At 34.9% G+C, this 13989-nt stretch overlaps 1 protein-coding gene across 3 annotated transcripts in view; it reads left to right on the plus strand.

The window, feature by feature from the left end:
- The window catches only part of LOC118191280 (fibronectin type-III domain-containing protein 3A-like), a 223982-nt gene that overhangs the window by 102439 nt on the left and 107554 nt on the right, over window positions 1-13989 (plus strand). For all 3 annotated transcript variants that reach the window (XM_085825345.1, XM_085825346.1, XM_085825347.1), the window contains one exon: window positions 8529-8572. In XM_085825345.1, the coding sequence (XP_085681471.1) occupies window positions 8529-8572 (44 nt within the window). The remainder of the gene's footprint in view (window positions 1-8528; window positions 8573-13989) is intronic.

Below are 13989 nucleotides of genomic sequence, written 5' to 3' on the forward strand. Positions count from 1 at the left end.
ATTGCTGCTTTAGATACCAAAAAATCAATGCTTTTGCAGCATTTTTTAATAACTAAATACGAATCATTTTCTTCAGAAAGAGCACAGACATAGCCTAAAAGCATCATTTTGCACAAAAATAGAATTGTCAAATAGCAGACAATAATTTACACTTTCAAAAATATTGTTGCAGATAGCCTCTGTATGTATATATATGAACATATAGCATCCAAAAATAAAATTAAATTTGGAATCAAAACCCTAATATTAAAAATACAACTGTGGATAAAAGGTCAAACATGGTAGCAAATAAAATCAAAACTAATATAAGAATTCATCAGTAGAATAAACCTGAAAAATAAAAATGCAAATTGGTAATAGAATAAAAATGAACAATTAATCTTCTTTGTCTGAAACCTTGATTCAGAACTCATCAGGGGAAAATGAATTAAAGTTTCATAAAGTCGATTAATGGGTCTTGAATATATGTTTCATTCTTCTGAATCATTTAAGATAAAAAACTGATATAAGATTCAAATAAACTTTCGATAAAAACATTAAAATTCAATTAAAACTGAATCTCAGATAAATTCAGAATTTTTCCTACATCTATTCAATCACTTGGAAAAATAGGAGATAAATAAAATACTACATATGCAAAATGACTAAATGTATATGTAAACAAAATTAAATCTAAAAAACAAAATTTGCCAAAAATACATTAAAATGCAAATCTTACTTTCAAAAGTAATTACAAATTAATGAGTAAAACGAATTCACTTTTAAATCAAAATCTCATTTAAACAAAACTCAAAGAATGGATGTTACCTGATTATGCAAAAATAAACTTTTAATACTAAGCAAAAGAAAAACTTTACTAAAGAGATTTACAAAAATAATTGTACATAAAATTCTAAACCAAGCCTTAATCAGCTAAAAGCTGAAAATCTATTAGAAAACAAAATACAGTGAAATACATTTAATGTGAAAATGTTTAAGACGAAATATCGGTTAACATGAAAAAATACAATGGTCCTGACAAACTACTATATATTTTCATGCATTTTGTTTCTCCTAACACGAAATGAAAATTGCTTAACAGGAAAACACCGGCCTCGCAGGTGAGATTTAAGTGAGGTGTGAAATGAAAGAGAGTTAGTTTCACGTCTTTCGTAGAAAGGAGGCTAACTTGTTTTGAAATACCCTTGGAATAGCCTGTGACAGAAGCCAGTTTTGCTTATCTTAGCTACTTTCACCGTCCACCCCTACAAACGCCACACAAACATCTCGTCTCTCATTAGTTGGCTTTGGAATTGGGTGATGAGTATATCACACCCAAATCAGTTTGAGTAGAAATGTGTGTGAGTAAAATCGCAGTGTGAGTAAACATCATTGTGTTTGGTTCATATGTTGCGCTCTGCATATTTCTGTCTCTTCATATGTTGCAAAGAACATGGAGCTGTGCAAGTTAAATAAAATTGACATTTATATATTAAATTGATATGCAAACAGTGTAGTGTGCTATTTGAACAGTTATTTATAGCTAGTGGTATTGGTTTTAAAACTGCTAAATTTAGCTGTTATTATATTATGTTCCAGTTCTGAGTAGCATAAAAACTGCTGAGTTTTCCTTGTATATTATAACTGATGTTTCTTTCCCAATACTTTTTGTATCTTGATGAGCTCAGGAAAGAGCGATTATTAAAATTTGGGAGCAGCGTGATATTTTGTAATCTGAAATTTAATATTATATTCCTTTGTTAAAAATTGTTGGTAGCTAAGTAGATTCTATGTATGTCTTTAGATTATAACTTACAGTAAATAAAAATCAAGGTACAAAAAACATTGGGAAAGAACATCAATTATAATATACAAGGAACACTCAGCAGTTTTTCTACCACTCGCAGCTGTAATAGCTGGAGCATAACATAATAACAGCTAAATTTAGCAGTTTTAAAACTAATGCCACTAGCTATAAATAAATGTTCAAATATCACACTACACTGTTTGCATATCAGCTTAATATATAGATGTCAATTTTATGTAACTTATACAGCTCCATGTTCTTTGCAAATATAACTGACAAAAAAATCCCACTAACATTCAATATGGAAAAAGACTAAATCAAATATAAAAATACACAATTATAATTTATAATATACTTTTTTCTTATTTCATTTTATTATTAAATTTATATTTTATTCAAATCTGGTACTGTTATGTTATTAATTAATTTAATTAGGTTTATTATGTATGTTATTTAATTAGACATATTTGCCATGCCTATAATAAAATTTCTGGTAATAATATATGTAATTTCATGAACTTGCTACCAGATCTTTTTATATTTGTGAATTTGCATAATTTTGGAAATCTAATTGGAGTCCATAAAAATAGCAGAAATAAGTAAATAAGGTATTTATATTGTGTGTGATTTAAAGTAGATATGTTAATAAATCAGAGTTGATTAAAATTATTTGCTAGATATATTTTAGCAATTTCAATTATATTATTTGCTGTGAATCAGTCTTGCAAGAAGATATGCAATATTTTATAATTTTCCATTGATAAATCCAAAATGCAGGGAAAATTTAAGCTGATCTTGTTGAATATGAGAGACAGCTTAAAAAGAAATTAGAACTTAATGCATAGTTGATGTGGAATTTCAGGAATCGCACACATTCCTTTCCACTAAACATTTATACGAGGGCCATCCAGGAAGTAGATTACGTTTCCGTCTGTGTCCGCTAGGGGCGGGGCTAGCGCGGCCATCTTGGGGTCAGAGCGTTGCGCAGCTCAGTCTGCATCTAGCCGTGCTAGTGAGAGGTTCGTGCTGTGCTCCGTTCAGATACTGTGACGGTTTGAAATGTCTGCGTTAATTGAAAATCCCGCGAGCTGCGAGGTGCGCTCAGTAATAAGGTTTCTGACTGCAAAAAACTGTAAACCGATAGAAATCTATCGGCAGCTTCGTGAAGTGTATGGGGACAACATTATCACTGAAGGTGGAGTGCGTCAGTGGGTCATAAGATTTCAAAATGGCCGAACCAATGTTCACGACGAAGATCGAAGTGGGAGACCCAGCATAGTGACCCCCGAACTTCTCGAAAAAGTCGATGCTAAAGTCCGTGAAAATCGAAATTTCACGATAACGGAACTTTCTTTGAGTTTTCCACAAATTTCGCGAAGTTTGTTGCACGAAATCATCAGCGAAAAGCTTGGTTACCACAAGTTTTGTGCAAGATGGATTCCAAAAATCTTGACAGAGGACCACAAAAATCAGCGAATGGCTGCAGCGTTGAACTTTTTGGACGCTTACCATAAGGATGGTGACTCTTTACTCGATCGCATCGTTACTGGTGACGAAACATGGGTGAAACATGTGAACTGTGAAACGAAATTGCAATCAATGCAGTGGGGGCACACAAGTTCTACCCAAAAACCCAAGAAATGCATGCAAACAATGTCGGCAAGGAAGATGATGGCGACTGTTTTTTGGGACAGAAAAGGTGTAATTTTGGTGGACTTCCTGGAAAGAGGCACTACAATAAACTCTCAAAGGTATTGCCAAACTCTCCAAAAACTCAGAAGAGCAATTCAAAACAAGCGCAGAGGAATGTTGAGCTCTAAGATCTTGTTGATTCACGACAACGTCCGGCCCCACACGGCAAATGTCACTCGTAAAGTTCTTGAATCTTTTAAGTGGGAGTTGTTTCCTCATCCGCCGTACAGTCCCGACCTGGCACCGAGCGACTTCCACCTATTCCCAGCAATGAAGAAGTGGCTGGCTATGCAGCGTTTTGATGACGACGCACAGCTGCAAGAAGAGGTAACGAAGTGGTTGAAGGCGCAGGCGGCCGAATTTTTCGACGAAGGAATTTCCAAGCTCGTACATCGCTACGATAAATGCCTTAATTTGTATGGTGACTATGTAGAAAAGTAGTATTTGAGTGTGGCTTTCATCTGTATATAATAAAATTTGTTTTCTATACTTTGTTTATTTTTTTATTCCAAAACGTAATCTACTTTCTGGATAGCCCTCGTATTTAATGCATTGTGAATGGCATCAATAAAGTTAAATTTTCAAATGGTGTATAGTGACTTTAAAAAATTTTAAAGGTGGTATTCATTTGAATTGTGATATGCTAAAACTGAAATACAAAATTCAGTTTCCTTCAATATTATTAATATTGGACCTAGTGAGGATCATATCTTATACTTGAAGGCAAGTGTGGATAACCTATTATTTTTCATCCATTGTTGTCATAGTCCTTGTTTTCATTTAATGTCAGTGAAAACTCAAAATATTATAAGATATATTTTAATGAGTCCTGATACTTTTTTAACTTTGTTTATTTGATTTGAATTTTCATCTGAACAATTCTTAAATTGACTATTTAATGAACAAGATAGAAAGAAATTATTTAAGAAGTGCAGCTTAAAACAAGCTTGTGTTTTCTGAAATCTAATAGAAAAATGCAAAGAATTTCTTCATGAATTTTGATAGGAAAATTAATTCAGAAACCAGGTTTTTGGAGATAATTTAAAATTTTGGTACATAGATAGTACAATCGCCTTAATAGAATTTACCAAATTTTCAGGAATTTTTGAAAAAATTCTGAAAAACACATTCATAGCAATTCTTCAGTTAAGCAACATTGTTATTTTTTTATATGTTATTTTTGTTGTATTCCAAGTTCTAATGGCTTTTATAGACAAAATGTAATATTTATATCCTTCTCAGTTTTAGAATATATGTTGCGGAATTTGTCAGTAACAGAATAAACTGCAGTAAAAGCTCTGTAGGAATATAGTATTTTGCCACAAAATTGCCTAAAGGAGCCATTGTTGCCAATCTGTTGTTAAAGCAATCACCATGAAATTTCCAAGAATGCAAAAGAAATAAAAACTAGCTTACAAGTAACTTTACTGATTGATTTACAGGATAACTACCTAATTAGAATGAAAAATATATGTGTAATAAAATTAATTTTTGCACCTGATTCAACCATGATTTATGCCATCATTCTTTTCATCTGTAATCTGTTGCTCAATTGTATCAAGGTGGTTTATTAATATGTAAATACTGAAATTTTCATTTGTGTAAAGAAGGATACGTTTTAAAATTAAAAAAGCTGCTTTAAACCACCAGCATATACATCGACAAGCTTAGCTGAATTGAATGATGTGTCATTTTGATATACTGTAAATTTTTGTTTTTGAACTTGACATATTAAAGGATGCATAAGACACTGGATACAAAAGATTTGTCACTAAACCAGAGTTTCTAAAATTGTGGGTCACTATGTCATTTGGGGTCAACAAAAATTATATCAGTTTGGATATTTCTTTTACTTATTGTAAAAATTTTACAATTACCTTATATTTTTATACAATATGTTTGAAAAATAATAAAGATAACACTATTCAGACAAAGAAAAAAATTAAATGTTTGGATCCTTTTTTTTTTTTATAATAGAAATGTTCATTTTACTGGCTTTGCATGTGATGCTTTTGGTTCGTCTAAGGCCTTGCTTGTGCAAGATCCGAGTGTTTGGGTAGTGTATGTGGGCTAGGCCGTCTTTGACTTGAGCCATTGAGTTCAGCCGTCTCGTCAGTGTCCGAAGTTCAGCCATTCTATGCAGATTATTCACACGTTTGAGTGCCCCTTCAGTATGAAGATGTGCTATTGTCTTCACTCTGAATATGTGCTATAAAACAAGCATTATGTCGCTTTTACCATTTTTATTAACGATTGTTTCATTAGCAAGTACATAACTTATAAGTTATAGTTATTATATATTGAGTGCTTCTGAATTACAGAATGCAACAAAGAGTTGATGTTTCTTGTCTTCTGAAAGATTGGATAAATGTCTATCTTAAACAGTCCTCTTGTTTTCTCAACAATAATTGCGATCAAATATTTTTACAAATCATGGATAAATGGTTGAATTTAGTTAATCAAGATAAGAAAACTGAAAACAATGAAAAGTTATCTCTAGTACCTAGCACGAGCAGAGTTAAAAATACAAGAAAATGAAAATATGATAAATCATATTTGGAATTTGGTTTTACTTATTGTAACTATGCTGGAATTGAAAAGCCATTATGCTTAATTTGTAAAGAAGTTTTGGTTGTGGCATGAAAACCACCAAATTAAAGTGTCATCTCAGTACAAAGCGTATTACCTACTGTAAGAAATCCTAAGAATACTTTGAATGACTTTTGAAATCATCAAATCAGCAAAAATTTGACTTTGAGAGCTTTGTTACTGTGAATGAAAAGTATTTACTTGCGTCTTATAAAGCATCCTATTTAATTAAAAAAAAAAAAAAAAAAAAGGTGGGGCTCTTTAGTTTGAGAAAATCTAATATTGCTGGCTACTATTAAGATGTCTGAAATAGTTCTTGGCAAAAAGTACATGAATGAAATCCGTAAAATTACATTATCCAATGATACTGTTCCAAAGCAAATTTTGGAAATTAATGAAGATCAACATCAGCAGCTAATAACTAGGCTCAAAATGTGTCCTAAGTGTGCAATTCAGTTACATGAATCAACTGATATTACCAACTTGGCTTAATTATTAGTGTATGTTAGATATATTGTTGAAGGTTGTGTTCATGAGGAATTTTACTTATTTACCATTATCATTTACTTATTTACCAATATTACACATTTACCATTAAAACCACAAGGAGAACTTGTTAAGTTATCAAATGATTCAGGGTTGAAAATTGATTTTAATATGAAGTCCTTAGAAGATTTTTGGCTAGGAGTTTCAGAAGAATTTCCAGCAATTTCTCAAACTGTCATAAACTTTCTTTTATCTTTTCCTACAACATTTTCATCTCTAACCTTCATAAAATCAAAGTGTCGATCAAATGTAAAGAATATTGAAGAAGTGTTTCGTCCTGTGGTGTCAACTATTGTACCAAGATTTGATAATATAATTAAAAATAAAGGGGCATTTCCTTCCCATTGATTCTTAATCCTCACATATGCACTGTTAGAAGTAAATTGGGTTTTCTAAGTGGCTACACTTAACGGACAGACTGTAGTTAATGTTTGAATTTACACAAGTAACTGAATTTATTTTTATTGTTGTATTATATTTTTTAATTTTTTACATACTTAAAATTTTTACATTGTTCTATGTCTTAAAATTAAACTGCTGTAGTATATTGCAGTACAAGTGAAGAAACGGACAGTTTCACTCACGTGTGTGTCGTGAGTTCCGCAATGCTTATGGGGTCCCACAAAATTTTCATAAATATTATGGGGTTCCCTCACCAAAAAGTTTAAGAAACCCTGATCTAAACTATATGGCATTTTTAGAATTTGGAAAAAGCAATAATTAATTGCGTTGCTTTATATTGTTATGAATTTTGTATGTATGTAAGCAATTTTAGTGAAATTATATGTGAATTTATAATATCTTTTGTATAATGTAACATGAACAGTCTGAAGAGAGTGATGCTCTGCTGCAAAAATCAGATTACAGGTGCAAGTCTATTTAACATTGAGGTGAATGGCTATGTTGCAAAATTCGCAAGCTGGTGATGATTTTGGTGACTAATTTTTGTCAAAAGTCGCTAAACTTGTGACGTTTTGGTCTGTTCCCAGTATAGCTGTAATTAGATAACTGCAATTCATCCCTATATGTAAGTATAACCTTATGCAGCCCTTCCTTGTATGTAACTTTATATGCCTTCCAGTAATTTTAAGAAATGGAAGGAAGGTACTAAAGATTTCTTGGTGGCCAGGGGAAAACTATATAAACCCAAAGAGAGCTTCAATTCTCAGTTTATATTTCAGAGCTGACTTTGTAGTACAGGGAGATTGTGCAAGCTTCGTCATTTGCATTGTGTTGTGTTTAACATTATTAATAGTTTGAAGTGGTAATGTTTGATTGTGCTTTGTTATACTAAGAAGAGTTGTACAAGTACTTCTGTAGAAAGTTCCAGAACATTAAAGTGTTCCTTTTGGGAAAATAAATTTTATCAAGATATCATCAGTTTTGCATGCATTCAGTCCCTTATAAACATATATACAATAATCAATTTCTTCTCTATTTTTTCCTTGTATTCCTTATGTAGTAAACCGATGTCATTTAAAATTTTAAATAAACTGTAAAATGCTTATTTCTCTTGATAAAAATTCTTCATGATTTTCTTATAAATTTATATTGTAATTAAAGATTATACAAGTAATTCAACATATCTTCCAATAATTTTGCTCAATAAGATGTATTATTTTATTGCAATGAAAATTTTCTCCATTTCGTGGAAAGGGGTTTCTAAATATATGCAAACAATATCAGATGTGTTTTTTTCAGGTATATACCCTTTACACAATAGAAGAACCTATTATATTTTTGGTTTATAATTTTTTTAAAGGTTTAATGAGTGTGTTGGTCTTGTCTCTAGTGCTATAGGCATTAAAAATAATACTTTTGAATTTATTATATTTAAAAGCTGTGTTAGAAAACATATTTAAACAATATTCCTAAGACAAGAATTAATATATGTATTTCATAATTTGCTTTATAGTATTCAAGCTGAGCTGAATAATGTGACCGGAAGACCTTCAGAAAGTAAGCTATGAAGTATTTTAAAATTTCCTTTGCTATCTTCATGATGTGGCTGATGTCTAATGCAGAATAATTTATCATATTTTTGAAAGAATAGATACGTTCATATGATGCATTTTCTGAGCTTTTTTATGTACCCTCTTATTTTCAATAAATATTTTATGTTTCTCAAATGGATTGACCTGTCAAAATCGTTTTATTAAATAGAGAAATCATTTGTTATAAAAGTTCTTTTTATACAGTTTTATATAAACAAGGCATTATAATTTTTTTTTTTTATTTATATAAAAATTTAATCGAGATTACTTCAAGGTTTTTATAAATGCATTTGTTTAGTATATTTACTTTTTATAGAATAATGTAAAAATTGCAACTGTACAAATCATTATTCTAAAATAAATTTTGTGAGGAAACTGTTTAATACACTCCTCAGTCATATAATGCAGATATTTATTTTGGGTCTAAATGTGAATCTGATAAAGACATTTATTCTGTATATTTCGTATTGCATATTGAAAATTATTTGTATTATTTTGTGCTCAAAGTCTTAATTTCTGATCCAGTCACACTGGGAAATTTAGATTTCAGTAACACATTAATTATTGGTTTAATGTTTCAATACATTGTAACTTTTTGTTATCAGTCAGCATGTAATCAGATGGAGCTCTTGCAGCATGTTATGTATCATATAGCTAGCAATATTGCATGCATATGTATTTTTTATTTATATACAGGGTTGCCACGCTACCTGGAAAACCGGAAAAGTCAGGGAATTTGAAAATTGACCAAAAAATTCAGGGAAAAGTCAGGAAATTTCATACGGTGATTCCACCCAAAAAGGGAGCTTTGGAAGCAGTGACTTTCTTGGCGAATTATGTATCATGTGAGCGTCAATCCGGCAGCTGGCATAGAACTAATTTTCGCAGCTCCAATTAGATTGTCTTTTAGAAAAGCAAAGCAAGTTTCCAGCAACTTTGTTTTCCAATAATCTCGAGAATTGAGAGATTCGTATGTGCATGTGCAGTGCATATTTAACTGAAGAAAAAATGTGTATTCTCATATGAAACAAAATGGGTTTTTTAATCCTAGTATATGTTGCCATGGCGGTTAAAATAGCCTCCATGTATTCTGTTCTAACCTTTAGGCCCTCGCCAACAATAGGTTCAAGGTCACTGAGTCAAAAAGGCGCTGGGCAACCATTAATATCAGTAGTTTGTCTTGCTGCCTGTCTGAACAAGTAAATTCTTGTCTTATTTGAATGACCCCCCGGGGGGTGTAGACTGAGGTAAAACCGGGGAAACTACTGATTAGGATCTGTATCTAGGCAGTCTTGGCCATGGGTGTGTAAAATCAGTCTCCACAGGACTGGAGGCATTGCTAGTGGTGGCTTCAGTCCTGTGGAGACAGGCTTAGCGGAGACCATATGGCATTCTAATCCATTCCATTGGTTGTGGTTGTCACTATATAGTCAGATATTCATGGTTGTCTGGGGCTAAACAGCCCTGTTGGTGGAGTTGGCAAATTCAGTGAGCCTTTAAACTGCTTGATGTTTCCAGTGGGTGCCCGGAGCCTCAAAACTGCATATCCATCTTTTGTTTCTCCTTGGGGGCACCTAAAGCCGACATCTGTATACCATGACATAGTGTTAGCAGACCGGATTGGTTGCCCGGTCTGTATGACAGTATCAGTGACTTCGTTCTGCTGTCCGGGGTTGGGAGCCCCTGTTGATGGCAGATGTTTTAACTATCCCTTCAGAATGGGGACATGGAATATGAGTTGCTGAGTATGCCTGTTGATTCAAATTAATCTTAGCTCGTCGAGTCGACCTATAGGTTAGCAACCTCTTGGATTGCCTCTAGGTGTTGGGGCATTTAACTGTGTTAAGGCAGCCTCCAGCTTGCTGGGTCTAAGGGCCTCTTTCTCCTAGTACACTGTCTTATTTGAACAAAAGTTATAATCAGGGCAGGAGTTTGTTTCTGATGTTCTCTTCTGTCTTATTTGAAAGTGCACAAGCTCGGCACTTCACACAAGCATATCACATCCTGGCTGGAGACTACAACTCCCACTCTGAAGCATGGTGTTACCCCAGCATGGATGAAAGGGGGCAGAGGAGTTGCGAATTTCAACGATCTAGTGTTACACAATGTTCCAAACTGTCTACCAACGTTTGAAACTATTGTAGGGAAGGCCTGGCCTGACCTCACAATTACTATGGCAGCCCTGGCACCAAAAATCCAGAATTGGACTATGCAAGATACCCCCTCCAATTTGGATCATAGGTATGTCACCTACAATATCTGTCAGCCATATTCCAGATATGTCATCAAAAGATATAAAATGTCAAAGAGGAAGCTCCGATAGTTTATTTATAAAATTGGTTCAACACTGGCACAGGTAGAAGAGGATATAGCTGGCTGCAGAGGTATTCCGAGCAGATAACATTACTTACAATTTGATAAAGGAAATGCAATCCACTTGCGACTGTGTATTTAGACTCAAAGCTCCGAAAGTTCTCCATGCAGCAAATTGGCCGACCAAGGAATTAAGGGCGCTAAGAAGTAAAACTTGAGCTATGCGGAGGAGGATGAAGAAGGAGCGCGATGTCACCATTAGACAAGATCTCGGTATCGCAAACAATAGAGCGCACACGCAATATAAAAAAACGATCCTTGGAGCGAAGCTTAAAAGCTGGAGGAACTTCTGCTCAAGAACCATGGAGGTCTATGGTGTCCTTCATAAGATCATGTTAGACAAGGTGTTCAAGCCCTCCCCCCAGTACTACAAGTATCAAAAGTGCTATCATAATCTCAACAGGAATTATGGAAGATACTCTTAAGCGAATTCTGGAGGTAGTCTTTCCTGGCAATGATGTAGAAGATACTCTGGATCCACATCCAGCTTATAATCTTACCAGAAACACCTTTACAGCACAGGAAATATAAGTTTTACAAAGAACCCTCCCGACCAATAAAGCCCCAGGCTCTGATTCTATAGAATACGGAATGGGCAAAGCACTGCACACACCAAGACCGAGTTTCCTGCCCATCTACTACAACAAGCTGATGAGCTTCGAGTACTTTCTTTGGGCTTTTAAAACGGGGCAGGTTATTCTTTTTGCAAAGGAAGGGAAACATCCCAATGATCCAGTGTCCTTTAGCACAATATATGTATTACCGGCATTGGAAAACTCTGTGGAAAATTAACTATTCAGATACATAAATATCACTTGGCAAGTACCAGTACCCTTTCAGATAAAGAGTTTGGTTTTAGAGAGCATTGCTCCACTATTCATGTGCTTGACCGAGTTCGCAAAGCGATCACAGAAGCCCGAAACAATAAGCTCCATGCAGCGGTTTTGAGCCTGGACCAACAGAGTGCGTTTGATTCCCTGTGGTGGCTGACAATTCTAAAGGCACTCCATAATGTAGAAATCTCTAATAATATTCTACAAATTTTCAAGAGCTACTTAAGCGACTGCGTTTTGATAGCAGTACACAACAGAGGAATCCTCTAAAAAAAGCAAGTACGAGGCTGTCTGCAGGGATCATGTGCAGGTCCAGATCTCTGGAACATCACTTTTAATTCAATTTTACAAGTTGCCTAGCCTCCACACACTGAGGTCATAGCCTTCGCCGACGATGCCACCTTCGTATTTTGTGGTAAGTCTAGGAACGTTCTTCAAAACAACTGCAACGAGACAATCTCCCTTTTCGCCAACCTCTGTACAGAGAAAAAACTAAAGATCTCAGAAGCAGAGTCGAAATACATTGTGTACCATAAACCGAAGCAAACATTAGAAACCCATGTATTGCAATGGCAAGCAGAATGATCAAGAGAGTGAAGGAGTTGAAACTTCTCAGAATGGTTTTGAATGAAGACTTTTACTGCGTCCCACACCTTAAACAGCAGCGACAGAAAGCCCATCACACAGCTAACGGCCTGCGAAAAATGCAGGGTGCAAACTGGGGCTTACGCCCTTACATTTTAAAGAGATTATACCAAACAGTTGTGGAAAAAATATTAACATATGGGGCGGCAGTCTGGGCCATTCCAGTGACCACCAGGAAGGAGCGGATCTTCTACAGCTCGCAGAGGCCTTTTGCACTAGCAATAACAAGAGCCTATCACACAACTTCGACTATGTCTGCGTTGGTGCTGTCAGGACTCACTCCATTTCCACTAAGGGCAGTTCAGGAAGCAGTTGTCTCAACAGTGTCACAGCTCAGGATCAGCATCACACATGGAGATGTAGTCTATGAGTGTCTAAACTATGAAAAAGTGCAAGGCTAGCCATTCACCCATCCCAGTATGAATTGGGAGTAGAAGTTTTCTATAATCCGTTTCTCACTCCAAGTGTTAAAGGTAATTTTCCCACAATCTTTACAGATGGATTGAAGATGGAAGACTAAGTTGGGAGTGCCTTTGTAGCCTATGAAAAGGTGCAGTCATAGATACATGGAAAGGCCATCTTATCCCTGAAAACTCTGTTTTCCAGGCTGAAGCTATGGCAATACAACAAGCAATCACATGGTCAATTCACAAAAGGAGCAGACAGGTTACCATTTTCTCCGATATCTTATCGGCAATTCAGGCCATAAAAAATCCAACACATCCAGCAGCACCACTAATTATGGATGTGCAGAATTTGCTAAGGAGTGCAAATGCAACAAGAATACATATTTCCTGGGTAAAAGCTCATGCTGGTATGCAGAGCAATGAGCAAGCAGATGCCTTGGCTAAGGAGGTGGCACAAAGTATCAATACAACCCATATTGCAATCCCGTTTCCTTAAATCCCATCTTGGGGGGGGGGGAACCACACGACAACAGCAACAGTACTAAAGATGTGGCTAGAGGACTGGGTAACGACACAGAAAAGCCGAAGTACCTACGAATTTATTTATAAAGTAAGCACAGATCAGCTTATTTCAGCCCTTTTTCTTACAAGATTCATTATGGAGCATGGCCCTTTCCCTTCTTACTTTGTGGAAAGAGGTATAAGCAGAACAGATATCTGCATATGTGGTGGTGATACAGGACTTCTGGACCACTACCTCATCAAGTGTTCCCTGACTAAGGATTGGCACATTAAGTTGCCTACAACGGAGGTAGCCGCTTTCAAATGCTTCCTGATTGAGCAGCCCTCATTGCTTAAAATACTGCATAGTATTATGACAAAATTGGAGGCGCTGCCGAAACTGGAGGGCCTTTGTTATCCATAATGTTCATGTTTGCCTTGGAATCTGCTGACATTTCTTGTGTACTAGTGATACCCACAAAGTGATACCATACTAGTGATGGCCTGTATACATGAAAGCTCTTTCTCACTTTAAAGCAATGTACTATTTCCAATTGTAACAGTGCAGATATTAACTCCTGAACTATTCACTGTACTTAATTAGTATAGCTACTCTAAGCAAT

The sequence above is a fragment of the Stegodyphus dumicola genome, chromosome 10 (genome assembly GCF_044657685.1).
Source record: "Stegodyphus dumicola isolate Sdum_Otavi_A_Nest chromosome 10, ASM4465768v1".
NCBI classification, from domain to species: domain Eukaryota; kingdom Metazoa; phylum Arthropoda; class Arachnida; order Araneae; family Eresidae; genus Stegodyphus; species Stegodyphus dumicola.